General features: G+C 47.4%; 2 protein-coding genes across 4 annotated transcripts in view; one reads left to right on the top strand and one right to left on the bottom strand.

Moving 5' to 3' along the window:
- Positions 1-16,601, top strand: part of ETNK2 (ethanolamine kinase 2) — a 32,777-nt gene extending 16,176 nt beyond the window's left edge. The window contains exons 6-8 of one of the 2 annotated variants that reach the window (XM_044004070.1): positions 11,355-11,524; positions 12,481-12,554; positions 15,262-16,601. In XM_044004070.1, the coding sequence (XP_043860005.1) occupies positions 11,355-11,524; positions 12,481-12,554; positions 15,262-15,334 (317 nt within the window). In that variant the 3' untranslated portion in view covers positions 15,335-16,601. Of the gene's footprint in view, positions 1-11,354; positions 11,525-12,480; positions 12,555-12,746; positions 13,853-15,261 lie in introns of those variants that run through there. The other variant, XM_044004072.1, reaches the window with a different exon arrangement.
- A 6,482-nt stretch (positions 16,602-23,083) lies between these two features.
- Positions 23,084-26,159, bottom strand: part of SOX13 (SRY-box transcription factor 13) — a 78,607-nt gene continuing 75,531 nt past the window's right edge. For both annotated transcript variants that reach the window (XM_043963130.1, XM_043963131.1), the window contains exon 14: positions 23,084-25,643. In XM_043963130.1, the coding sequence (XP_043819065.1) occupies positions 25,367-25,643 (277 nt within the window). In that variant the 3' untranslated portion in view covers positions 23,084-25,366. The remainder of the gene's footprint in view (positions 25,644-26,159) is intronic.

Below are 26,159 nucleotides of genomic sequence, written 5' to 3'. Positions count from 1 at the left end.
GGGGACTTGGTCACTGTAGCTGTCATTTGAGCCTCAGTGCCATAAGAGATCTTGAACATCAGGGAAGCAGGGGCAATGGAGGGTCTGTGCCAAAGGGTGCCTCAGAGTCATAGTTATGAGAGGCCCTACCCAACTGGGAACTTGGCGACCATGAGCCCAGCGTTTGCTCCATGAGGATGGTATCATCTTGATATGCCTCTGGGCCTGTCACTGAATGAGGTCAGTTTAATACAGGTGTCCATGGATCTGGCCAGAATGCCCTGCTCTCTCTATCAGCCCATTAGTCCTCAGTTTCCCTGTGTTTACAATGACAAGCCATGGAAGTTCTTTTCATTGCTCTGACAGCTGCTCTGCAGTCAGTCAACAAGCATTTATTAAGCCCTTACTGTGTTCCAGGTAATGAGCACTGGAGACACACAAAAAAGCAAAAGCAGTTCCTGCCTTCAAGGACTCTACACTCTAATGGGGGTGACAACAAGTAAATAACGATACACGCAAGCTATATACCTAGCAAGTGGAAAGTCATATGGGAGGGAACTTACCCTATCTCATTTTTCTTATTTGCTATTTAAAATTTCTTTTTTAATTTTGAGTTCCAAATTCTCTCCCTTCCTCCATCCCCTTCCCATCCACTGAGAAGGCAAGTACTATAGCCATGATACATCTTACCTTATCTTATGATTGGTAAACTTAAACTTCCACTGCCTCCTTCTACCTCCCTATGCAAAGACAGATTTCTCTAGCTACTTCTCACCATACTCTCATCCTTATTCACTTCAGTCCTACCCTTCTACTAATTTCCTTTGAACGTTCACTAACAGGTTGCTAACAAACTCCTCTCCTTCTCCTTAGATTTCTTTTTGTCTTTACATCTATTGGTGGTCATGATCACTTGACCCTGCAGATGGCTCCTCTCCAGTACTAGGTGCCCATTCCATCACATCCCTTGACACAATGCTACCACTTTCAAATTGTCTCTTGGTCACCATATCTCAGCAAGCTCTCTTCCTTTAAGGTTCACTCCATTTGTCTCTATCACTTTATATGGGGCAGCTGGGTGGCACAGCGGGCAGAGCAGTGGTCCTGAAGTTGGGAGGACCTGAGTTCAAATTTGGCCTCAGACAGTTACTGGCTATGTGACCCTGGGCAAGTCACTTAACCCTAATTGCCATCTCTAATCATCCTGATGTATATCTTGCCACTGGACCCGGATGGCTCTGGAGGAGAGTGAGGTGGGTGACCTTGCACAATCCTCCCTCACTTAAATCCAATTCACTGAAAGTCATGACATCGTCCCGATATCATGATCCTCTTTGAGAATTAAGGACAAATAACAATCACCTTATATCCAGGGTCTTATTGCCATCATCTCCCTGGCTCATTCTCCCTCCAATCAATTAAGCTTTTATTAAGCAGCATTAGACCCTGGAGATACAAAGTTCCTGCTCTCAAGAAACTTGCATTCCATCAGGAAAGATTGTATATATGTGAGTGTGTACACACACACACACACACACACACACACACACACACACACACACACCCCAAACAAACCACATACTCTCCATTCTCAAGGAGATCAGTATTTGACACTCAGTCTTCCTTTCCATTTTAATCCTTGCCCTCATATTTGGAGACTTCCCCATACACAGTCATGTTACTTCAAATGCCCTGACCTTTTGGTTCATCAATTTCCTTAACTCCTCCTCGTTCATCAATTTCCTTAAGTCCCTTGACCTGCATCTTCATTTCACTTCATCTGCCCCTTGGGACAGTCACATCTTGCATCTCACCATCACGCCAAACTACCATACTTCCATGATAGTGAACACCAAAATTCCTCTTGCTGATTGTAATCTTCTAGCCTTCTATCTCTCCTTCTGTCTCATTTCTCCTACACCTAGCCTTTACACTCATTTTGACCTCTAATCCCTCCACTCTATCTTCCCCCAGACCCCCACCCATCAATTCTGCTAGACTCACTTTGATCCCTTCACAGCTTTGACCTGAGTCGACCAGTTCAGTTCATTATCCTCTACTTTGGAATCCTTCCTCCACTTCTTTGTGAAACCATTCTGTGAGTAATGACGCCTTGACAAATATACCATTTCTTCTCTCCTCCCTCTTGGTGGAGGACCTCACCACCTCTTTTACCAAAAAAATGAAGACACATGCTAGAAGTTCCACCTTTCCCCTTATTTTGCCTGTATATTATGCTCCATTCTCTCCTCCTTTGCCTCAGTCACTGGGGTAGAGGTGTCCAACTCCCTGCCATATTCTCTCTCCTTTTTCCTACAGGAGTCTCCACCTCTTCAGTCATCCCCTTCCTGCTTTCTTCAATCTCTCCTTATCAACTGCCTCCTTGAATGCCAGCCAATGCATGCCTGGGTCCAACCCATCCCCCCCAAATCAATTCCCCATATTAACACACCTGACAATGGATCCTCCAGCTTCTGCTTCAAGACTCTCAATGATGGGGAACCCCATTCCCTCCTGAAGCAATCCATTCTAATTTTTAGACACCTCTGTTGGGAGTTTTTTCTTGACATCAAATATGAATCTGTCCCTTTGGTGCTTCCTCCCTTTGCTCCTGGTTCTGCCTTCCAGGATCACACACAGAACAAGCCAAATCCCTCTTTCACATCCTCAAAAACTGTGATATCCCCTGCCCTCTTACTCTCAATCTTCTCCAGATGAAACATTTTCAGTTCCTTCAACCAATCTACATATGATTCAAGACCTTTTATCATCTTCATTACCCTACTTAGGACACTCTTGAGTTTATCAATATCCATCTTAAGCTGAAACACCCAGAGTCGATTATAATAAGGGAGAAAGAAGGGAATAAGAATTTATATAGTGGCTACTATGTTCCTGGTACTGGGCTAAGCATTTTTGTTTTTGTTTTTTGTTTTTTTTTTTGTGGGGCAATGGGGGTTAAGTGACTTGCCCAGGGTCACACAGCTAGTAAGTGTCAAGTGTCTGAGGCCGGATTTGAACTCAGGTACTCCTGACTCCAGGGCCGGTGCTTTACCCACTGCGCCACCTAGCCGCCCCCCCCCTTTTTTTTTAAATTTTTTTAAATTTTGTTTTTTGTTTTTTAGTGAGGCAATTGGGGTTAAGTGACTTGCCCAGGGTCACACAGCTAGTAAGTGTCAAGTGTCTGAGGCCAGATTTGAACTCAGGTACTTCTGAATCCAGGGCCGGTGCTTTAACCACTGTGCCATCTAGCTGCCCCCCCCCCCCCGGGCTAAGCATTTTTTAAAAAAATGTTGGTCTCATTTGATCTTCATGACAACCCTGTGAGGTAGATGCTATTACCTTCTCCACTTTACAGTTGAGAAAACCGAGGCAAATAGAGATTTAATGACTTGCTCAGGGTCATGCACAGCTAGTAAGTGTCTGAGGCTGAATTTGAATTCAGATCTTCCTTATTCCAGTCCTAGAGCTCTACCCCACTGTGCTGCTTGCTTCCCCATATAATCATCCAGGTGTGATCTAACCGGGACAGATACAGAAGGACTATCACCTCCCAGTTCCTGAAAGCTCTGCTTCTTTTCATGTGGCCCAGGATCGCATTCGTTGTCTACTTCCACATTACACTGCTGATTCATTGAAGTGCAAGTCCGCCGAATCCCCAAATCTTTCAAAAATAAACTGCTGACTTTGTATTTTCTATCCTTGACTTAGGAAGTTGATTTTTTGAACTCCCGTGGAAGTTTTTACATTTATCCCTGCTGACTTCCATCTCGGAAAATTCAGCCCAGTGATCTATCCTGTCAAGACCTTTCGAATTCTGACTGTCGCCTGGTATTAATGATCCCTTCTGGATTTTTGTCATTTGCAAAGGAGTACACCGTCTGTGTCATTTTTCAAGTTATTTGAAAATAGAACAAGGTCAAGCACAAATTCCTGACTCACTCTCTTACAGACCTCCTGCCAAGTTGACTTGTTCCTCAATTATTTTCAGTCATGTACTACTCTTCATGACCCAGTTTGGGGTTTTCTTGGCAAAGATACTGGAGTGGTTTGCTATTATCTTCTCCAGCTGATTTTACAGATGAGGAAACTGAATTCAACAGAGATCTTGCTCAGGGTAACTGTCTACAGCCAGATTTGAACTCAGGTATCCCTGACTCCAGGTCCTATCTACTGTACCACTTAGCTGTATTAATGATATCCCTTGAGTAAGTCATACAACCATTTCAGCATCTGCCTGCCTGTATTATCTCCTAACTCTTCATCTGTTCCATAAGAATAGTAGGACATTGGGGCGTCTAGGTGGAGAAGTGGATAAAGCACCGGCCCTGGATTCAGGAGTACCTGAGTTCAAATCCGGCCTCAGACACTTGACACTTACTAGCTGTGTGACCCTGGGCAAGTCACTTAACCCCCATTGCCCCCCACACAAAAAAAATTATATATATATATATATATATATATATATTAGGACATTCTTTATCATATGCTTTTCTAAGTAATCTCTATAAGTAAAATCTAAGTAAACTCTAGCTTCATCATTCTCTGATCTACCATCTTTAGCGGCCCTGTGATAAAAATGTTTGATTGGTTGATCTCATTTTGTTTTCAGTGCCTACTATGTGCCAGGCCCTGCACTAAATGCTGGATCAGCCTGATATGACCCATTCTCTTGGAATCCATGCCAACCCTTTACTTTTCTAGACATTTCCTTAGCATCTCTTTCATGTTGCATTCTCCAGTATCTCCAGGAATCAATGCTTGGTGGCCAGCAGTTGGCCCCTTCCTCTCTTCTGTTCTTCACAGTTTTCCAGATATTGCTGGTAGTGACTCACCCATCACACCCACCACTGCTTTCAGTACCTGAGGATGGAGTTCACTTGGGACAGGCAGCTAGAATTAATTCCTCCACAACAGCTACGTCGTCTCTCACTCCACTTATTTATCTCAATATTAACTCCCTGTTAACCATGTTTTTATTTTTTTCCTGGCCTTTCTAGTCCAAAAGTCATTCCCCTTGACAGAGAAAACAAAAGCAGAATGAGGATGGGGCACTCCTCCTTCACTTTCTTGTCAGGTGTTGTTGCCTCATCTGCTCTGAGCAAGGCTCCTGTCTTCTCGATTTTTCTCTTTTTCCCAGTATAGATGCTTTTAAAAATCTCCTCCTTTATAGTCTGCAGCTCACTCAGCTTTTGGATGATTGGCACTATTTGGGGGGGGCAGTGGAATCATGCCAGGGTTCTGGTATTCATCCTCTATTGTTTACAGTATATCTCTCCTCCCTTTGATATCAAAACTCCTAGAAACACCTCTGTTTGCTGCCTCTGTTTCTCCACTTTCTTCTCACTTCTCTACCTTAAGAAGTTAGGTGGTGAGGCAGTTAGGTGGCGCAGTGGATAGAGCACCAGCCCTGGAGTCAGGAGTACCTGAGTTCAAATCCGACCTCAGACACTTAACACTTACTAGCTGTGTGACCCTGGGCAAGTCACTTAACCCCAATTGCCTCACTTAAAAAAAAAAAGTCAGATGGCACAATGAATAAAGTGCCTAGAGTCAGGAAGACCTGAGTTCAAATTTGGCCTCAGACACTTAGGACTGTGACCCTAGGCAAGTCACTTAATCTTTGTCTCAGTTTCCTCAGCTGTAAAATGGAGATCCTTATAGTACCTACCTCCCAGTGTTATTGTGAGGATCACATGGTTTAATATTGATGAAGCTCTTAGCACAGTGCCTGGCACTTAGTAGACACTTTTGCTGAATCATTATCCATCTTGAATATCTTAAGTGTAGCTCTGTCCTGGGGAGCCTTCTCTTCTTTATCTAGGTTCTCTGTGTATGGGGTGTTCAGGGAGATCTAGCTCCTCTGGTATGAGGGCCCTGCTGAGCCCTTTTTTCAGGGATGCTGAAAAAACACCTTTGGTGTTCGCCCTCCCCCAATTCTTTCCTGTGACTCCAAGAAGGTGAAGCATGTGCATTGGCCACACTCCAGGAAAACTATCTCAGCAGATGGGCTAAACCAGGTTGAGGGCAAGACATTGGTGAGTTATGGGGGGCATCTACCCCAAGCATGTGAAAACTTCCCCCCAGAGGAATGGGCAGATGAGAACAATTTGTTGCAATGGTCCTGAAGGCAGCTGAGGCAGGCATTGGGAAGCATTTAGAGCTTGGTCAGACATCAAAGACACCAAGGTCACCCACTCATTCCGGGCCATCGCTTGTTATTTTGTCTTTTGTCCTGACACTGGACTTTAATGACTCTGGGAAAGAGAGTAAGGCTAATGACTGTACAACTCTGCCTCACTTAAATCCAATTCACGTTAAACTGAAGACATCACCCTCGTGATGTCATTGGTCCTCCTCCAAAACAAAGGATGAACAACAGGAACAGATTCCATGGAGTCTATTATTACTGATCTACAGATTACCCTTAGCTCTCTATGTATCTGGTCCTAATCTCTTGAACTTCAGGTCCATACCACCAATTGCCTTCTGGACAGAATCTTGGCCTGGATGTCTCATAAATATTTCAGATTTAGTGTATCTAAAATGGACCTTGTTATCTTTCCCTCCTTTAGTACCCCTTCTCCAAACTTTCCTGTCGATGTTGAAGGCACCTCCTGAATCCTTCCGGTCACCCAGGGTAACAACTTTAGCGTCATCCTTGAGCCTGCTTCCTCACTTACACTTATCCCCCAATCTTGTCAGTTGCCAAGTTATCAAGTCTTCTTTCACAGCTCACTCTTTTCTTTTCACTCCCAGCTCTATGATTCTAGTTAAAACCCTCATCACTTTTCACCAAAACTGTTATAAGAGAATCTTAACTGCTCCTTCTTCTTCCTTCTTCCCCTCCCTCTAATGTATCCCTTATATAGGTCCCAAATAAATATTCTCGAGGCAAGGTTTGACCTTGGGACTCTCCTGCTCAAATATCTTCAGTAGTTCCCTATTGGCTCTTATATAAAAGACAGGGGGCAGCTAGGTGGCGCAGTGGATAGAGCACTGGCCCTGGATTCAGGAGGACCTGAGTTCAAATCCAGCCTCAGACGTTTAACACTTACTAGCTGTGTGACCCTGGGCAAGTCACTTAACCCCAATTGCCCCGCAAAAAATAAAAAATAAAATAAAATAAAAGACAAATTGCTAAAGCTCTCCACAATATGGCTCTACCTGCCCTGTTTCACAAACTATGTGCCAGCCAAGCCGACCCACTAGCTATTCCTCAAAGTAAATATTCCATATCCAGGTTCTTTGCCTTAGACCAGACTCCCTTCCATGCCTAGAATATATTCCCCTCCTTTATCTTATCCTTTAGAATCTTTTGCTTCCTTCAAGGTTTAACTCAGGTGTCATTTCCTAATTGAAATTCTTGATTTCCCCCAATCATTTGTGCTTCCCCCTCCTTAAATTATCTTGTATTTACTTACTTATCTAGGTCTATTTTGTATCCCTCCAAAGGAATATATGTTCCCCAGAGGCAGGGACTGTTTCTTTTTTTCTTCTTCTTTGTATTTCTAGTACCAACTATGTGCCTTCCAGAGAGTAGCCATTTATTGAATTTTTTGTTGAATTCCATTGAATTGAAGGAGAGGAGTCTGGAGTCAAGACTGAGGGAGTTAAGGGAGATGGTTTAGTATTGTGGAGGAGGGTGAGGCTTTGTATAGGTCAGGGGGATAGCCAAGGCAAGAAGAGGCAAAATGTGTGTAAGAAACAAATAGTAATTTTTTGGGAGCCAAATTAGAAAGTCGTCGTCATGGGAGTGAAGGACAGTGAGATGAGAATGTACAGATTCAGCATGTAACGGTACAAAGAGACAGCACTAGGGTTCAAATCCTACCTCTTCCATGTTCTATCTGTAGAATCTTGGGCAAGTCCCTTCACTGCCCTGTGCTTCAGTTTTTTCTTCTGTAAATTGAGGGGGTTTGGACTAGATGACCTCTGAGGGTCTTTGTTAATTCTAGGGATGTGGTCCTGTGATTCTGTGGCAGGATCTTGCAATCTTACTGAATATTCACCCTCACCTATCTTGGGACATAAGGAACCTAGAGCCCTCATTCTGAGCCCTTTTCCAGATCTCCATGATGCCACTTGTCTGTGGTGGAGAGGGAGAGAAGGAACACATTGGGGGCCCTTCCCCTCAAGCCACCTCCCCAGCCTCAGTCAAATACCCTAACTCAGAGTGAGGAAAATGGATGTCTTTGGGGCCAATTGACTGATGTCTATTAGGGAGGCAGGTCCAACAACCCGGAGTTCATATTCTACCTCTGATGCTAAGTACTTGGATGACTTTAGACAAATTGCTTCTTCCTGGTCCCGAGTTTACTCATCTGTAACATATGGGGGTTGGACTGGATGACCTCTGACATCAGCTCAATATTTACAACACTAGTAGAGCCAAGGCCCAGGAATGAGTAACTGATTTTCACAGCTGGGTTAGGGGGCAAGATGAAATGATTTCTAAGGTCCTTTACAGATCTGCCATCCTGAATCATAGGATACTCCAGGGGAATGACCTGTACAGAGAAAAAGAGAAGGCAAAGTGTATATAAAAACCAGCCCAACCAACCGGATTCCTATAAGCTGCTGGGATTGGCCATTGGCTTGACTCTTCTGTTTTCTTTCTACATCCAGGCGTGAGTGAGTGAGTGAGTGAGTGAGTGAGTGTGTGTGTGTGTGTGTGTGTGTGTGTGTGTGTGTGTGTGTGTGTGTGTAGGAAGTAGCAATTACTTCTGAGTGAAGCCGGCCATTCCCCAGGGACTAGTGAGCCATTTGCTCATCAATAATCACCTCGGAGACAGCTCACAAAGAAATGGGGCCAACACAGAAAGCACAGCAACTCCCATGCTCCCCTAGGGGAGTGGATACCAGCTGATCAGGTGGAAGGAGCAACCTATGAGATCCTTAGTGCCCAGCCTGGCACCAGTGGTGGCACCATGTCCTGCCAAGCACTCAGCTGCTGCATAGAAAGCCTTGCCTGGGGTCAGAGCAGGGAGAATAATTCCTAAAGTATTTTAATTCCTTTTCTCACCCACTTTATGAGCAAAGTTCACTTGGCATTCTCCCAAAGGGACAAGTGGTTTGAGTTCTGTCCTAATCCCAGCTTTGGCTTGGAGGGTGAAGGGGTATTGTGGTGGGAGAAGCAGAAGTAAGTGCTGGAATAAGGGCTGGACAGAGTAATCTAGGTTCTCAGTTGCATGGTATAATTGGAAGCTCTGATTTGGGAAGCAGAAGACCAGTGTTCTAGCATCACTTCTGCCATTGATGAGCAGATATGACCTTAGGCCGGCCACTTCTCTCACTTTCCTTCTCTGGGACTCCCATTTTTTTTTAATCTGTAAAATAGGTATTGGCCTAAATACCCTTCTCCAAAGTCCATTTTAGTTCCAGCATCCTTTGATATTCTGGAGATATCCTAGAAGCTGTGATTCTGGGTGCATAGTCCCTGAAATTTGGGTTCTTAGAACTAAAAAGGATCTTAGAGATCATCCCCAAAGCCAGATGGGAAATATAGGTACTCTCCTCCTCCCTTGCCTTCTCCCATTCACTCCTGCCCCAGCTTTTCAGTCTCTTTTTATGTGTTGCCCTCGTCCATTAGATTGAGAGCAGAGGACTTTGTTCTGCTTTTCTTTATGTCCCCAGAACTTAACAGTGCCAGGCACATAGTAGGTGCTTAATAAATGGGTTTTTTTAAACTATTGGTCCTGATGCCTTGGCTCTATTAGACCTTAGGCAGCAAGTCTAAAAGGGACCCCTCCCAACCCTTCCAGTCCAATTATGTTGGGTCTCCTTCATCATAGGAACCTAGAATTAGAACTCAAATGGACCTCAGAGATCTAGTCCAACCCTTTCATTTTACAAATGAGGGTCCAGAACACAGAAAGTAACCTGCCCAAGGTTTTACAGAGAAGCAGATTGGGGGCGGGGTGGGAGGACGCTATAATTTGAACTCGAATCTGGTAATGTCAGGTCCCATTCCTCTAAGTTAGATGTTCTTCCCATAACTCTGTGCTGTCTCTTTGTGGAGGCAGGAAATCTTTGTGTTTTCTACAGTCTCAGCGCCCATCATAAGGACTGCAGGAGGAAATAGAGAGGGAGAGGAAGGAGGGGGAGAGAAAATGGGGAAATGATTAGCACAGCTCCTTCAAACTCCAGACTTCAAACTCCAAGGCCTCTTTTAAGCTCAAAATCCTCATTCCTGTCCTACAGCTTTGGACAGAGCCTGGTCATCCCTTCTTCCCATACGCTCTACTTCATATACTCCTCTAGTAATGACCATAAATGTATGGGTGGAGTGTTTCTGTGGTTACAAAAATGCTCTCAGGGATATTGCCCTTATCTGGACCTCACAACCCTGTGAGGGAGGCCATGTGAAGGATAATTATTCCTATTTTAGAGATGAAGCTCAGAAAGTTAAAATGACTTGCCCCAAACCACCCAGCTAAAAGGGTAAAATCAAGCCAGCATTTGATTTCTGATCCTAGGTGATCAATACTTTAAGAGCCAGTGATTTTACTGGGGTCTGTATGCACCCCCCCCCAAAAAAAATTCTGTATTGGATGATTTCACGAGCTGCCCAGGCTCAAAGTTCCAACACCTAGTGTCCAAGGCCTTGATTTTGAGCATCTCTCGACTTAGCTGAGGTAGTCCTTGGGTTACAAATACTCTTTAGAGACATTTTTTTTTTCTCAAAGCATTTCTAATTTAATAGGAGACCTACCCAAACTTTCAGTCCATTGGCATAGCCTTAAGAACCCAGAGTCACCGCCATGTGATGGGCAAGAAGGTGACTGTGTCATGGGCCAGAGCTTATACAGGTCACTTAATCCCCTTGGACCTCAGGCTCTGTAGAATGAAGGGGTTGGACTCGGTGGCCTCTGAGATCTCTTTCCACTCTAGATCCATGATCCTGTTATTCTCATTGACTGGTCAAGTGCAGGGATGGGGGGATACTAGGACTGGGGGCTTTGGAAAATCATGAACTTTTAGATGTAGGCAGGGGTTCCAAGTCTGAGGCTTTTATTGCCCCCTTAGTCTTTTGGGGAGGGACACAAAGTAGAGATAGAGGGCAGGGATTGGCTGGGGGGGGGGGTAAGATGGAGACAAAGACCTGAGTTGGAGATAGCATTTTTTTGTGGTCTGGGGAGCAAAGGTGAGGCTGGTGTAAAGGACCAAATGAAGAAAGATCTAGAGAATAACTCCTTACCCAAGGCTAAACAATTGTGGGCAAGGCCCTTAATTGAGGTTATGCTTCCAAAGCCAGGGGAGGCTGAGTTGAGAGTGGGACAGGAACAGTGATCCTATCCTGCTCAGGAAGGTCTGACAACATGGGCCACTTCTCCTAAAGCATCCTCCATTGAGCCAGGGCCTCTGTCTCATAGGCGTGAATGAGGTGGATTATAGCCTCTACCCTAGTCGGGAGACTCAACTGCGTTGGCTGAATTACTACCTGCAAGCCCACAAGCAGCTCTGCAAGGAAGGCTGGGGCGCGACGGCTGTGACCCCCAGGGAGGTGGAGAAGCTCTATGTACAAGTTAACAAGTTTGCTCTGGTGAGAGTCTATACCACTGGTTACCATAGATTGACCACAGGGTTGTTGGAATGGGGTGGGGGGAGGAAACACGAGGAAAGAAGCCTAAAAGAAATGAAGAGGTGACCTAATGGGCCACTCCTCATCCTGACCCTTCCCCATCTAAACCTTTGGCCTCTGTTTCCCCATTTACAAACTCCCTAAATCCTGTTTCTGAGCTCAGCTCAGTTAGTAGCTGCTCATCTGGAAAGTGATCGAGTCCATAGGCCTCTCCTTTGGACAGCACCGCTCCCACTTCACTTCCAAGAAGTCAGGTTGTCTCATTCCTTGAGAAAGTCTTCTAGGGAAGCGGATTCCCCAGGAACATCCCCTGATGATGCTATTTTTAGGGAGGCCAGAAGTATCATGGGATACCCAGAAGACAGAATTCTTAGAACCAATGAGTAGAAGTTGCCAGGGAATGGGTATCAGACCGGAGAGCCTGGATCTGAATCTTGAGCCATCCCAGCTATGCAGGGGGCATTCTGCTCACGGCTGTAGCATGTGCCCTCAAGAGGGAGCTGCTCTGTCTGTGCTCTGTCAGGGGAGGGAGTCTAGAGTGGCCTGAGCTAGACACTGTGCCCCCATGGTATCACAGGACTTAGAAGGAAAAAGGGCTTTTAGAATTTTACCCTCTCATTTTATAAATGAGAACGGAGACCAAGCAAAGTGAAATGACTTATTGAGTAACTAGCAGAGCGAGGACTTGAATCCAGGTCCTCTGACCCTAAATTCACTGTCTTTCCATTACACAGTCCTACCTGTCATCAGGAGGATTGACCAGGCCTGTGCTGGAAATACCCCACAGAGCCCCGATTGTTTGCTTCTCCTCGTCTGACTATGAGTCAACCTCTCATATTTGTCTTTTGGTTCCACAGGGTGGGTGATGGGGGGAGGGGCGGGAGGAATCACTCTGACCCTCTCTGCTCCTTGCCCAGGCCTCTCACTTCTTCTGGGCATTCTGGGCTCTCATCCAGAACCAGTTCTCCAGCATCGACTTTGACTTCCTCAGGTGAGTAGGCAGGGGACAAAAAGAGGTGGGGAGGAAGAAAGATGAGAAGAGCGGGTGGAGCCCAAGAGGGGGTAAACCAAGGGGCAGCCATCCAAGAGAGGTAACCTAATGAAGAGGTGACCTAATGGGCCACTCCTTCCCACCCTGACCCTTCCCCATCTAAATCTTTGGCTTCTGTTTCTCCATTTGCAGAAGAAGGTTGCCCTTCTGAGCTCAGGAAGGGCCTTAGCAGAGAGCCAACAGAGATGAAACGAAGCCGCCCTCCTCTGAAATCCCTCGTTTCCTCCTCTCTGGCCCCAGTGTTCTTCCTAAGAACCTTCTAAGTTCTGGTCAGGAGTTCATTGGTCACCTCCCAAACTAGAGGACAGACTCCCAGCATGGAGGCATTTCAGAGCTCAAGGGAGCTCGACTGCTTAGGGAAAATCCTGGGGAAACTGAGGCCCTGAGAAAAGAGGAAGGACTTACCCAAGATCCCACAGTTAGTAAGTAGTGGAGCCAAGATCCAAACCCAAGTGAGCTGTCCAGATCCAGCATACCTCCATGTTGTTTCTTACACAAGAGCTATTTGAGGTCTTTTAAGTCAGTCCCAGGATAAGATCCACCAATGCTCCCTTGCAAGGAGACTGTGAAACCTATTTTACTCCTCAAAACCCAAAGGAATTGATTCTGATCGGAATGGAGGGTAATGCAATCCCAGAGCTGCCATTTACCAGCTACATGGCCTTGGCTAAGCCATGTCACAAGCTCATAGATTTAGAGCTGAAAGGGAACATTAAGAGAATATTCATCCAACCCTTCATTTTACAGATGAGAAAGCTGAGGCCTGAGGAGGTTGTGACTTATCCAAGGTCACATAAGTAGTAAGCAGAGGTGAGAGAAAATTAGAACCTAGGTTCTCTTTCCTATGGATCATGCTGTCACCTAATCTCTCTGCGCCTCAGTTTCCTGATTTGTAAAATAAAAAAACAGATGTGTCAGATGATCCGTAAAGGTCCTTTCTAGATCTGTCATTCCTGGCTCTGAGAATTAAGTACATCCTAACCGTCATGTCAGCCTCCATCCACTCCCCCCCACAGTGAAGAATATGTCCAGTTGAGGTTCAGAGGCAGGATTCTACCCTCTTCCTATATTTCCTCCCAACCCTGCCCATCCTTGGCTCAGGATATAGGAACTGAGGGAGGGGAGCAGGAAGAAGAAATGCTACCAGGACCCAGAGTATGGGGTGGCAGGACAGACAACCCCCAAGGGAACCGTATTCTAGGGAGGTTGTGGGAAAAGAGGGGACTCTTTTAAATATATATCTCTTTAAAAATATATATATATGTGTATATATATATATATATATATATACACACACACACACACACATACATACATATATCCACACATATATATAGTGTATGTGTATATATCTATACATTTGTGTATATCTATATCTATGGTTGTGTACATATACACCACCATAAATGGGGACTCTAGATGACACAGTGAGCACCAGGCCTGGAGTCAGGAAGACAAGTCTTTCTGAGTTCAAATATGGCTTCAAATACTAGTTGTATGACCCTGGGCAAGTCACTTCACCCTGTTGGTCTGTTTCCTTGTCTGTAAAATGAGCTGGACAAAGAAATGGCAAACCACTCCAGTATTTTTGCCAAAAAAATCCCAAACCAAACCAAACCCAAAAGGAGTCACGAAGATTCAGACACAACTGAAAAAGAACTAAACAGAAGATACGTGTGTGTGCGCACGTGCATGCCTATATATTACCCTATCTATCTCACTATCTTAATGCTTAATAATTCTGCTCTGGGTGTCCCATACATGTATGTTCCCAGATAAGTCGTGTGTGTGTGTGTGTGTGTGTGTGTGTGTGTGTGTGTGTTAGTGATGAGTCCAAGTATCCTTTAGGCAGCACACATGGGGGCGCCATTTTCTAACCTTGATCGGTCTCTGGTCCCAGCCCCATAGTTTCCACTCCCCATAAGATCAAGGGTTGGAAGAAACTGCCTCTCTCTTTTTTGTAGATAAGGAGCTTAGACCTCAGAGAGGGCAAGTGACTTCCCTAGGGTACCAAAAGAAGCCTGTATCAGAGGCAGGATTTGAATCCAGGGCTTGTGGCCCCAAACCTAGAGCTCCTAATTCCAGGGTTTCCCTGAAAGGGGCACTGAGAAGAGAAAGACCAGGAGCTTAAATGAGACCTGTTTTTACTGCTCTTGGAAAACACACACTGCTTTCTTTACCCTCGTAGGGCTTACTCTGTGAACTTGGGGATCTTGCATTTTCAGGTTTATATAAATTCTTTCTTCACAACCCCAAGAGGGAGGTAGTCCTTGTGTTCTTGTTTCCATTCTACAGATGAGGTGACTGAGGTTCACACGCAATGATTTGCTCAAGTATTTGTATCCCCAAGGACTTTTCTGTGTCTCCAGGACTAAGGATAGTGCCTGGCACGTGCTTTCAACTAGTAAATGTCAGAGGTGGGATTTGACCCCTCCTCCTACTGATTCCTAGTCCAGAGCTCTTAAGTCTGTGCTAAGCTATGTGATGCCCTCCACAGGCTCACCCCACCTTGCAGTGCCTGAGCCATAGATTGGAGTGCCTCAGTCAGCAGTGGTTAAATGATGCCGTTTATGTCAAACCTCTGATGATGGGATTCCCATGGTTCTGGGATCCCCTTGATTGGCCCCTACTCTCTGTCTCCTGGCAGATACGCGGTGATCAGATTTAACCAATACTTCAAGGTGAAGCCTCAGGTGTCAGCCTTGGAGATGCCAAAGTGACCGGCCACCTGCCCTGTCCACCCAGCCAGACCTGCTCTCCTCAGGGCCCCTGCCTGGCTCTGGGGCCCACGCCTAAAGGACCAGGGCAAGAGAGGGATGCAGGTGGGGTCTCTCTGGTGGGGCAGTGGAGAAGCCCATGCCCTGTGCCACCGGCCCCAAATTAAAGCCGCTGTAGACCTCGCTCCCCCCTGTCTGGCTTCAGCCTCTTGGGCTGATGGGACCAGCTCAGGGTACCCTTCCCCTTCACCCTCCCTTGCCCAAACTTTGGTGGGGGGGAGTGCCTGTAGAGTACCAGGGATGACCAACCTTCTAGGACAGGGACCAAGACAACCAATGGGAACCAGTGGGAACTCCAGGAATCCTCCCAACATTACCCTACCCTCATCCCTCTCTGCCATCAGGGGTGCCTTATTTATGTATTGGACCCTGCTCAACTTGGGCAGAGTGTAGAAAGGGCATCTTTCTACCTCCAATGCCCATAAATTCTCTAACCCCTCCCACTCCCCTACTTTTTCCCTTCCCCTCAACTAGCCACACCTCAACACCATATGTATGGGTGTACATATCTTAGCTAAGGGGATCCCAGGTCGGGAATGCACCCCCCCTCCCATCAGTAGCCTTATATTATTACTTGGCACGGCTATCAATCACTCTTACTTTCTCCAGACCAGTTACTGGTTCTGAATCTCACCCCACCCCCAACCCAATTTCACTCTTCCCCACTCAAGTCCTGGGCCCTGGGCCCTCTTGGCCAGCTCCTGCTGCCTTGAGTGCTGGATATCTCACTCCCAAACTGTCATCACACTTGGGATTGCCTGGGGGAATTATGGGGTGCTGTTAGCCAAAGCCTAGGTCAGTGTGTCTCATTGACCTTGACCCTCCCACCCACAGCCCCCCTCCCAAGATGCCTACTTAACCTTGTATTTCCCTTGCATCCACTGGAACTGAATTAGAGGACCCTCTCACCTTGAGAGTCAGTCCTGGGCAGCAGGGAGAGAGGGGATGTATCCCAAGAAGCAGAGGCCCCAGGAAAGCCAAGGAATGGGTGGGCCCCCCTGGTTAGGACCTGGCCTGGCCTTAGGTAGGGGATGTCCTGACCTCCTGAGTTCCTTTACCAACCACCATTCCCCCTTAGCAACTAAATCTCTCCCCAGCCTCCTTCCTGACCCCCGGGGGGGGGGGGGGTTCTCAGCTCTGGCACATAAAACAAACTTTGAGGTTCAAACTATTGTGGTTTTGTTTTCCATTAAAATGGCTGCTTCTGGTTTCTGGTGCTGCTCACTCTTGGTCTGAGGGGTCATTCTCTTGGCATGGCTAGTTTGGGTCCGAGAAGGGCCGTCATCGCATCGAGTTGTTGGGCCACCAACTCAACTCCCCTTTGGGTGGGGAGGTTGAGGATGCTGGCACAGGTCATGGTTTACTCTATCACCAGAATATCATTTCACTCATCTATGCTGAGCCCCCATAGGACCAGTCTGCCTCAGTGGAAGTACATGACTGGCAGGATGTCTCACCCCACTCTGGAGTGTCTCAGTTGGCAAGGCTGGCTGGATTTGGTTAAATCTTTAATGGGGGAGGGGGAAGCCATACTTGTTGCTGAGACCCAGGTGCATGGTTTAAAAACCCCAGTGCTAGAAGGGACCTTGGAGACCATCCCATTCAGTGGTTCTCGAAGGGTGCAAACATGTGCTCAGATTCTTCATAGGTGTGTGAGGAATTGCATGCACATGCATGTGTCTCCCATAGTGTGGCAATTCCTTAACGGCAAAAACTAATAATGGGCTGTGAACCCACCAAAAGAGAGAGAACTGTTACCTAATTTATACATGAGGAGTGACCTCCTGGCAAGACTTCTTGTAACTGGGAACCGGCTGCTTCCCGAGGCAGCCATTTCTGCTCTTGGCAATCCCAGAGAGTATTCCAAACTTCTGAGAATTTGGAATTTTTTTTCCTTACATGGAGTAAAATTCTGCCTCTGTACAACTTCCACTGGTTGTACCCTGTTCTATCTTCTGAGGCCAAGCACAACAACTCTGATCCCTCTCGGACAGAACAGCCCTGCATGAAGACAACCCTTGTGTCCCCTGAGTTTTTTCTAGACCGCTGCCTTGGTTTCTTCTTATGATGCTCGAAAGGCAGGATCTCAAAGCCCTTAACTACCCTTCTTTAACTCTCTTGAGCTTTTCAGAGTCTTTCCTGAAATGCTACAGGGCCCTTCCACCAGGCAGGGAAGGGGCTCGCCCTGCAGCAGCAGAGATTGAGGTCAGATATCTAGTGGCACTTCCAACCTGGCAGAGGGATGAAGCTGTTGAGATGGATAATTGGGGGATGGTGGAAGTTGCTCTGTTCCTCCTAGTTATTCTGCCTGGTGACAGGGAGATGGACAGATGACCTCTGGATGGCCCTTCTAGCTCTGGAGTTTGGCCATCACTTTTTCTCAATATTCAGCTCTTCCTCTCCAAGGCCAGGAGGATAAAAGAGCAATGACTTGTGAGCTAAAGCAGGGGGCGGGGAGCTCTCTCCGGATGGCTCCCTTCCTGCTGATCCCTCCTGGCCAAGAGTAGCTGCTTCCAGGGCACTAGGAAGGTGCCCGCTCCTCCCCTTCCCATCCCCTCCCCCAGGCAGCAGCAGCCACCTGTCTGGTGGACTCTGATTGTTTGGCTTCTTCGTGTAAAAATACCAGAAGCACCATGGCAACTGCTGGTGACGTCACCCAGCAGCTGGGGCCTTCTTAAAGGTCACGGCGATTGGGGAACAGCAGGACTCCAGTGCCCAAAAGGCAGCATTTCCTGGTCTGAGCCCCAGCACTGAGGTCAAATAGATGCTTGAAGGGTTCCATCGAGGATTGAGATGAGCAAGGACGCAGTGTCAGAAACTCTCCCAGCACCTTACCTAGCCTGTCTGTGCCTTCTCCAAAAGCAGTCAGTCAGAGGGGCCGCCGAGGGCCCGCCCATTAGCGGAATGAGGATTGGCCTCAGCATTCCTTTTCACCAGGGCCTAGAAGCTGTGCTGCTGTCTCTGTTCCTACCAGGAGCTCCCCTCCACACCCGGCCTCCCACTACCTACCTCCTACGGCTTCTCTTCCTTGACTCCCAAGGGACCAACATACGTTTCCAAGACAAGACAACGTGGAGCAGGGGTTTGTGGTGGCAGCTAAGGCAAGGTTCCTCAGGATGACCCATCAAAAGCCCAACACCGACCACCCCCAGCAGGGAAGGAGTTAACCATTTATGTAACCTGATGGGGACTAATCCATTCCCTCCTTTGAGAGGAAAAAAAAAAAGTATTCTCGAATCAGCCCAGGAAGCAGGTGAGCCCCAGGAGATGAAATGGATCTTACACCGCCTGGTCAAAGGGTACTCATACCTTTTCATTCTATATCTCTCCCCTCCTCCTCCATGCCCCATAGCTTCTTCCTTCCAAATTAACCACATCCAGGTATAATAATAGCTAGCGTTTATATAGCTCTTGAAGACTTGCAAAAAACTGAAAATATTACCACAACCACCCGAGGTGAAGTAGATGCTATTATTACCCCCATTTTACAGATGAGGAAACTGAGGTAGCCAGCAGTTAAGTGACTTCTTAGGATCATGGTGTCTGGGGCAGATTGTAGACTTAGGTCTTCCTGGGTACAGGTCCTGAGCTCTATCCAATGCACTCCCTAGATGCTTTGGGCTCCACTTAGCTGCCCTGGGGGCAGGCTTTAGTTATAACCCAAATATAGGAGGAAACCAAGGAGAAGGAAATGAGTTTGCCATTGCTACTGTCTCTGGCTGGGATCCATGACTGAATTCCAGGAGACTTCCATCTCCCAACTTCCCCATTCAGGGAGCCTGTGGGGGTGGGAGAGTGGGGTGTGGTTGGTGGTAAAGGGCTCTACTGTGTAGTAATTGTACTGAAGCATTAAGGGTCATTGTTTCCATGAGGACATACCAAGGACTGAGCTAAAAGCTCTGCCCTCGCATTTTAATGGGACCCTGTCCAAATAGTTATGGCCCCATTTGTACAACATTCATACCTAAGGCTGTGGTGGGGTCAAGGTGAATCATTCTCTGGCAGGCCTCTGGCAGCTCACTCCTCAGGGGGTCAGGTACAGGTAAGCCGTGGCTGATGAGCCCCCCCCCCCCCACACACACCCCTGTAGGGGTCAGTTTCTTACCTGGAATCCATCCCTGCACCTTTAAGACTGAGTAAGGGTGTGGAGAGACACATGGGGTCCCAGTAGCTATAGAAAGGTGAAGCAGCTGAAACTGAGCTGCTCAACCCAAGGGCTGCAGGCCCCTCTAAAGGAATGACCTGTGACCTCGTGCCAAAAGGAGGCAAGTTCAGCATAACGCAAGTTCCCTGCCCCCCCCCCTCCCCCCAGGGACAAGCTGAGAGGCTGGAGTGGGAGCAGATCAAAGCAGGGCCCTGGTGGCGGTGATGGTCCTGGGGCAGGGGACACAAGAATAAAGCAGCTACCTGCTTTGGGTCAGGGACCAGAGAGCCAGCAGCCAGATTAACGGGGAATGGATGCAACCAGATCCAAGCAGCAGTATCCCATTAGGGCGCCAGAGGGCAGAAATCACAGCTGTTCGTTCTCTTTCAATTTCCCTTGTTAAGGAGGCCAACTTCAGCCTTCGGTGCTGCCCAGGCTCCGGGCCACCCAGGGCAGCAAATCAAGCAGGGAACCAAAGGGCTGACTGGCAAAACCAGGGGCATTAAAGACAGACTCTGGCCATCCCTTCGCCTCTATCAGGCAACCACAGTTTGCAAAGGTGGTCAAGACCTTGGAGAAGATCCAGGCGAACCCCGTCATTTTACAGAAACTGCCTCGGAGGGAAGAGCAGGCTGCCCACGATCACACAGTGGGTGGTAAAACTGGGACTCAGACCCAAGCTACTCACTCTTTCCCCAACCACACCCCCAACTCCCTAACCCAGGAACCAACTTCTGAGTGATATAATTTTAGAACCTAGAAGGGAATTTATAGGTCATCTAGTCTAGCCTCCCATCTAGAATAGGCTCCTGCCCTTTATATTCCTAACAGATGTAGTCTCTATTGAAACACTTTCAGTGATTGGAGAGCTCACTACCTAATGTGACTGATGACTCCACGGCTGGATAGCTGTTAGGAAGCTGTTTCTTAGATTGAACTAAAACTTGTGATCCCTGTAACTTCTACCCCTCTGGTTTTGGTTTTCTCTGGAGCCTCACAGGATAAATCCCTCTTTCCTGTTTGAAGACAGTACTCATGCTCCCAGAATAGCAAGGTGTCACAGTGGAAAGAGTGCCCAGGCCTGGGGTCAGGAGGACCTGAGTTCAAATCTGACCTCAGATATTTAATAGCTGTCGGACCCTGGGCAAGTCGCTTAACCTTGTTTGCCTCAGTTTCCTCATATGTAAAATGAGCTGTAGAAGGAAATGGCAAACTACTCCAGTATCTCTGCCAAGAAAACCCCAAATGGGGTCACGGAGAGTCAGACACAACTGAAACAACTTAACAACAATCAACAACTCATGCTCCCCAAGTCTTCCCTTTTCCAAGCTAAACATCACCAGTTCTTACAAATAGTTCTCATTATAACACAATTTCTAGATACTTCCATCTAGCCCTGGATGTGCTGGTTCATCAATGTCTCTCTTCCAATATGGCGCTCAGGACTGAATACAAAATTCCAGCTGTGGGGAGTACAATGAGATGATTACTTCTCCACTTCTGGACTCGTTCTTTCTTAATGAAGCCAAGATCACATTCGTTTTTCTGGCTGCCACATCATACCATTGGCTCCTATTCAGTTTGCTATCAATTAATTCCCTAGGTATTTTCATACTATTAAGCCAATTATACCCCACCCTATATTTGTACATTTTTTTTAAACCCCAGTGGCTTAATTGTGTTATAGAGAAAAGCACAAGAGCCCTGGAATCTCAAGTTCATAGATTTAGAACCAGAGTCCAAATCCCTGTGTCACTTGATAGACGAGGAAACTGAAGCCTAGAGAGATTGCGTGACTTGCTGAGGGTCACGCAGCTAGGGAGTGTTTGAGGTGAGACTTGAACCTGTTTCTTGCTGATTCCAAGTCCAGCATCCTATTCGATACCACCTGGTCTCTCAGGTCTCGAGAGATCTCAGTTTAAATGCTGCTTATGTGACTATGGGGAAAACATTAACTTCTTATAGCCTTGTTTACTCATCTGCAAAATGGGTACTTATATTACCTACCCCTCACCCGGTGAATGGGAGGAAAGTGTTTTGTAAACCATAAGATGCTATAGAAATATGAATAATCTCAGCTAAATTTCATCTTGTTTCAAACCATTCTTCTAGGCTACAATATCTATTTTTTTTTCAGGGCAATGAGGATTAAGTGACTTGCCCAGGGTCACACAGCTAGTAAGTGTCAAGTGTCTGAGGCCGCATTTGAATGCAGGGCTAGTGCTTTATCCACTGTGCCACCTAGCTGCCCCCCAAAATACCTATTTTTAAAAAATACTGGGGCAGCTAGGTGGCGCGGTGGATAGAGCACTGGCCCTGGATTCAGGAGTACCTGAGTTCAAATCCAGCCTCAGACACTTAACACTTACTAGCTGTGTGACCCTGGGCAAGTCACTTAACCCCAATTACCTCACTAAAAAAAAAAAAGACATCAGTTGGGGCAGCTAGGTGGCGCAGTGGATAGAGCACCGGCCCTGGAGTCAGGAGTACCTGAGTTCAAGTCCAGCCTCAGACACTTGGCACTTACTGGCTGTATGACCCTGGGCAAGTCACTTGGCCCCAATTGCTACACACACACACACACACACACACACACACACACACACACACACCACAACAAAAAACACAACAAAACACAACAACAAAAATATATACACACACACACAGGCTGGACATGTCAAGACAGAGATGGGCCAGTGGAAAGGAAGGAGAGGGTGGGGAAGTCAAGGAGAAAGGCAGACAGGCAAGAGACACACACACAGCCTTGGGCTCATTCACACCAAGCAGACATAGACCCTGGGAAAAGACCCACGGGGGTAGGGAAAGCCCTGCAGGAAGCTCTGTGTGTGTGTGTGAGATCCCTCCCTGCTCAGGCCATCTGAAAAGTTGATAATTATATGACATATATATATATATATCCTTTCATTCAAGTCAGTGATAACAATTTTGAACCAGAGTCCTGGAGCATAGAGCATTGTGGCACTCTACTAGAGACACCCCTCCAGGTTGACACTGATCCATTAATCCATGCTTTACAGGTTATTCAACCAGTTTATACCTCAACCCATTTATCCAGTACATTCCTGGCCCGTTTTGCCATTTTAACTGCAAGATTTCCACTCCTACCCAATGAGTATTGACTCCCATGAGACATAATCCCTCAGGTCCATATCAGAACATCAAAATGTTAGCAGCAGAAAGAAACCTTGGAATTCATAGGATCATCAACTTTAGGCTTGAGAAGGATTTTATAGATGGCTAAATCTAAACTCTTCATTTGGGGGGGGGGGCGGGATGAGGGTTAAGTGACTTGCCCAGGGTCACACTAAGTATCAAGTGTCTGAAGCCGGATTTGAACTTGGGTCCTCCTGAATCCAGGGCTGGTGCTCTATCCACTGTGCCACCTAGCGGCCCCCTAAACTCTTCATTTTTAAAGACTAGGAAACTGAGAGCCAGATAAGTAACTTGCCCATGGTCACACAGGGAATAGAACCCAGGTGTCCTGAATCTCAGCTTTTTTTTATTTGTATACAACTTGCTCCCGGTCCAAGTGTCCTCTGGAGTGAACTCTGTGGGGTAGTGGTGGTTCAGGAGGGGGATATTTGCCTTTTCTTTATAGGAATTGGTTTTGCTATGCTAATACATGGAAGGTTCTTTACCCCAAGTCACTACTAATCTTAAAATTCTGGTTAGTGTCACCAAGTCATCCATAGTGCCTGGGTTTGGTTTTCCCCCAGCATGACCCTTATTTTTCCCACTCCATCTCTGTGCCAGGGCAAGGATCCAAAATGTTCTCTCTTTATTGTGCCAACCGGAAAAAAAAAATCCCCAGATTGTAAACAGGTCAGGAGAAATATACAGGTTAAGTTACTCGTCATCATCTTATTAACAAAATAAAGCCCTATCTATGTTTACAGTCATAAAAAAGGAATAACCCTGGAGAGAGAAGGGGGCTTGGGAAAGTGGCTGGGGGGAGGGGGCGGGTGGGACAAAGGGGAGGCTTGGTTTCCACATCTGTCCCAGCTGGATTGAGTCCCCTCCTCCTGACCCCAGAGCTCTCTCCCTGCCCCCTCAGTGTTCCTCTCCAATGGGATGTGACTTTCTTGGGGGTGGAAATAAATAAATAAAATGAGAGACTGATCATGGGCAAAGTCAAGTCCCCCAGCCAAGGGGTGGGGTCAATGGCAAGGGGGTGGAGGGTGAGTGTGGAGAAAGGAATAGGGAAGGACTGTAGCCAAGGGAAAGAAGGGGAGGAAAGGGCAACTGAGGCGCCTCATCTCCCCCCCCAAATAAACAAAGTGACTCACACACATACATACCCTTCCCTTCCCAGGCCAGTAGGGCCAGCCAGTTCTGGAAGCAGCCTCAGCCACCTTGGGCAATCTTTGATGCCCATCATTCCAACCTTGTCCAAACTGACCTTGTGTATCCGGCAGGGGCCAGGAGCAAATGACGCCGGTAGTCGACCTCTTCCAGCACCTGCCTTTCTGGCCTCAGCCAGTTCCCCGAGATCCCAGCTTCCAGGGCACTGGAGAAAGTCCCATTTCCCTTCCCCCCCCTGCTCCCTTCTGCTGGGAACCAGGGCCTAAGTTGGGCAGCCTAGGGCTAGGGGGCTGGGTAACCCCTTGGAGAGGCTGCGTTCTCATGCATCTCAGAGCTAAAAATGGCTCCGTGGGAATTAACTGGCAGTCAGTGCACAGGAGAGGAAGGAGGTCAGGGTGGCTGATAGCTCCAAACACTGAGACCCAAAGACACACAGAGATGTCCAGACACAGAGGGTGGCTCCAGAAAGGGAGGGGCATCCTGCCAGGGAGGAGCAAATCGATAAGGAAACAGAGACCGGGGAAAGAGAGAAACAGAAACGAAAAGAGAAAGAGAACCTGAGAGCCCCAGAGAGCAACAGAAAGGCAAAGAGTCTAATGATGCTCTTGGACCGAGATATCCAAGAGTCGGAAAAGTGGGAGAGGCACAGAAATAAACCTCCCCTCTGGAATCCCCCAGAATGGGGCCACGTGGGTCAATGTGCTCATGCCCCCAACACGCCCACAGAGATACCCACACAGGCTGGACACGTCAAGACAGAGATGGGCCAGTGGAAAGGAAGGAGAGGATGGGGAAGTCAAGGAGAAAGGCAGACAGACAAGAGACACACACACACACAGCCTTGGGCTCATTCACACCAAGCAGACATAGACCCTGGGAAAAGACCCACGGTGGGGGGGGGGGTAGGGAAAGCCCTGCAGGAAGCTGATGTAGAATGAATGAGGAGGTATGTTACCCCAGACATGGGGCATGGATAGAGTGGAGAGTGGGAAGCAGATGGATAAAAGGGACACACAAAATATATACTCCCCCTTCCAGCAGATCAAGGGAGATGAAACGAGAGGGGCACGGGGGAGGGGACTGCAGCAACCAGGACCCCAAATGGGGAGGGAATAAGGAGTCATACAATAACCTCCTAAGTGTGAATATCATGGGACTTGTGACATTACTTGGTTGATGACAGGAAGCTGGGCCAGGTGTCCCCCTGTTTTCCTAAAGTCCACACCAACCCTGTTGGCTCTGAAGCACCCCAGGAGAGGAGAGGATGCTCTAGGCCAAAGATCCTAGAGCAGGACTCAGCCTTTCCTGATCCCACTTCCCCTGCATAGATGTATATACATATGCACAGTAGTGCCCATGTCCCGGACACATCAAGGTCCCTACACAGTCCAGGTCAGCCAGTGGTGCCTGAAAGGGGCAGGGGAAAAGCCCATTTTAGCCTTCTCCCTCCCCCTTTAAAGATATGCTGGGGGGGGGTTGGTGAGAGGGCATGACCCCCTGAGCCCAGCTCAGTCTGTAAGCACCACCAGCTCTCCATCACTCTTCTCCTCCACTTCGGAATCTTCTTCCTCGCTGTACCGGAACATCTCCCCATCAGCTACGGAGTGCCCATCTTCAGCTCCCTCATTCTCCTCCTTAAGGCTTCGGGTGTTGACAATGATAGGCATGCTGGGGTCCAGGCTCCGGGGCACGTAATGCTCCAGAAGGGGCTGTGCCAATGGTATTCCGGGGGCCCTGGGGTACAGGACATCTGGGGAGCTCATCTGCATCTGATTGCCTGGCGGGCTGGAGAGCAGGAGGAAAAATGGTGGGTGTTAGTACCATTCCCCCCAACTCCCTCCCCTCAATCTTATGGTCTATTAGAGCTGGGAGACCCAAAACACTGGAGAGCTGTATCCCTTCAATTCCGTGATGCTCACTGAGGTGAGGAAATGGGACTCAGGACAAGGGCACGGATGCGAATGTGCTTGTTGTCACTTCTCCCTCCATCCCTCTCAATCACACATCCACTCCATAGGATCCTAAATCTAAATCTGAAAGGACCCTTGGGGATTATCCAATCCAACCCCTTCAGTCTCAGTGAGGAAACTGAGCCAGAGGGAATTAAATCACTTGCCCAAAATGATACAGGTAGTCATCTCTTCAAACCTCAGAAGCAGTGTTCTTTCTATTATGCCCTGGATTCGTATAGAAGACTCGAGATTCCTAAGCTCACTGCCTGATCCTTTGAGTAACCAAACCTAAGAGGTAAGAGAAGGCCTAGCTACCTGGGTACTCACTTGGTTCCTTCTATGCAATCAT

Source organism: Dromiciops gliroides, chromosome 4 (genome assembly GCF_019393635.1).
Source record: "Dromiciops gliroides isolate mDroGli1 chromosome 4, mDroGli1.pri, whole genome shotgun sequence".
NCBI classification, from domain to species: Eukaryota; Metazoa; Chordata; class Mammalia; order Microbiotheria; family Microbiotheriidae; genus Dromiciops; species Dromiciops gliroides.
The sequence above is the reverse complement of the archived record's forward strand: the minus strand, read 5'-3'. Positions and strand labels throughout refer to the sequence as shown.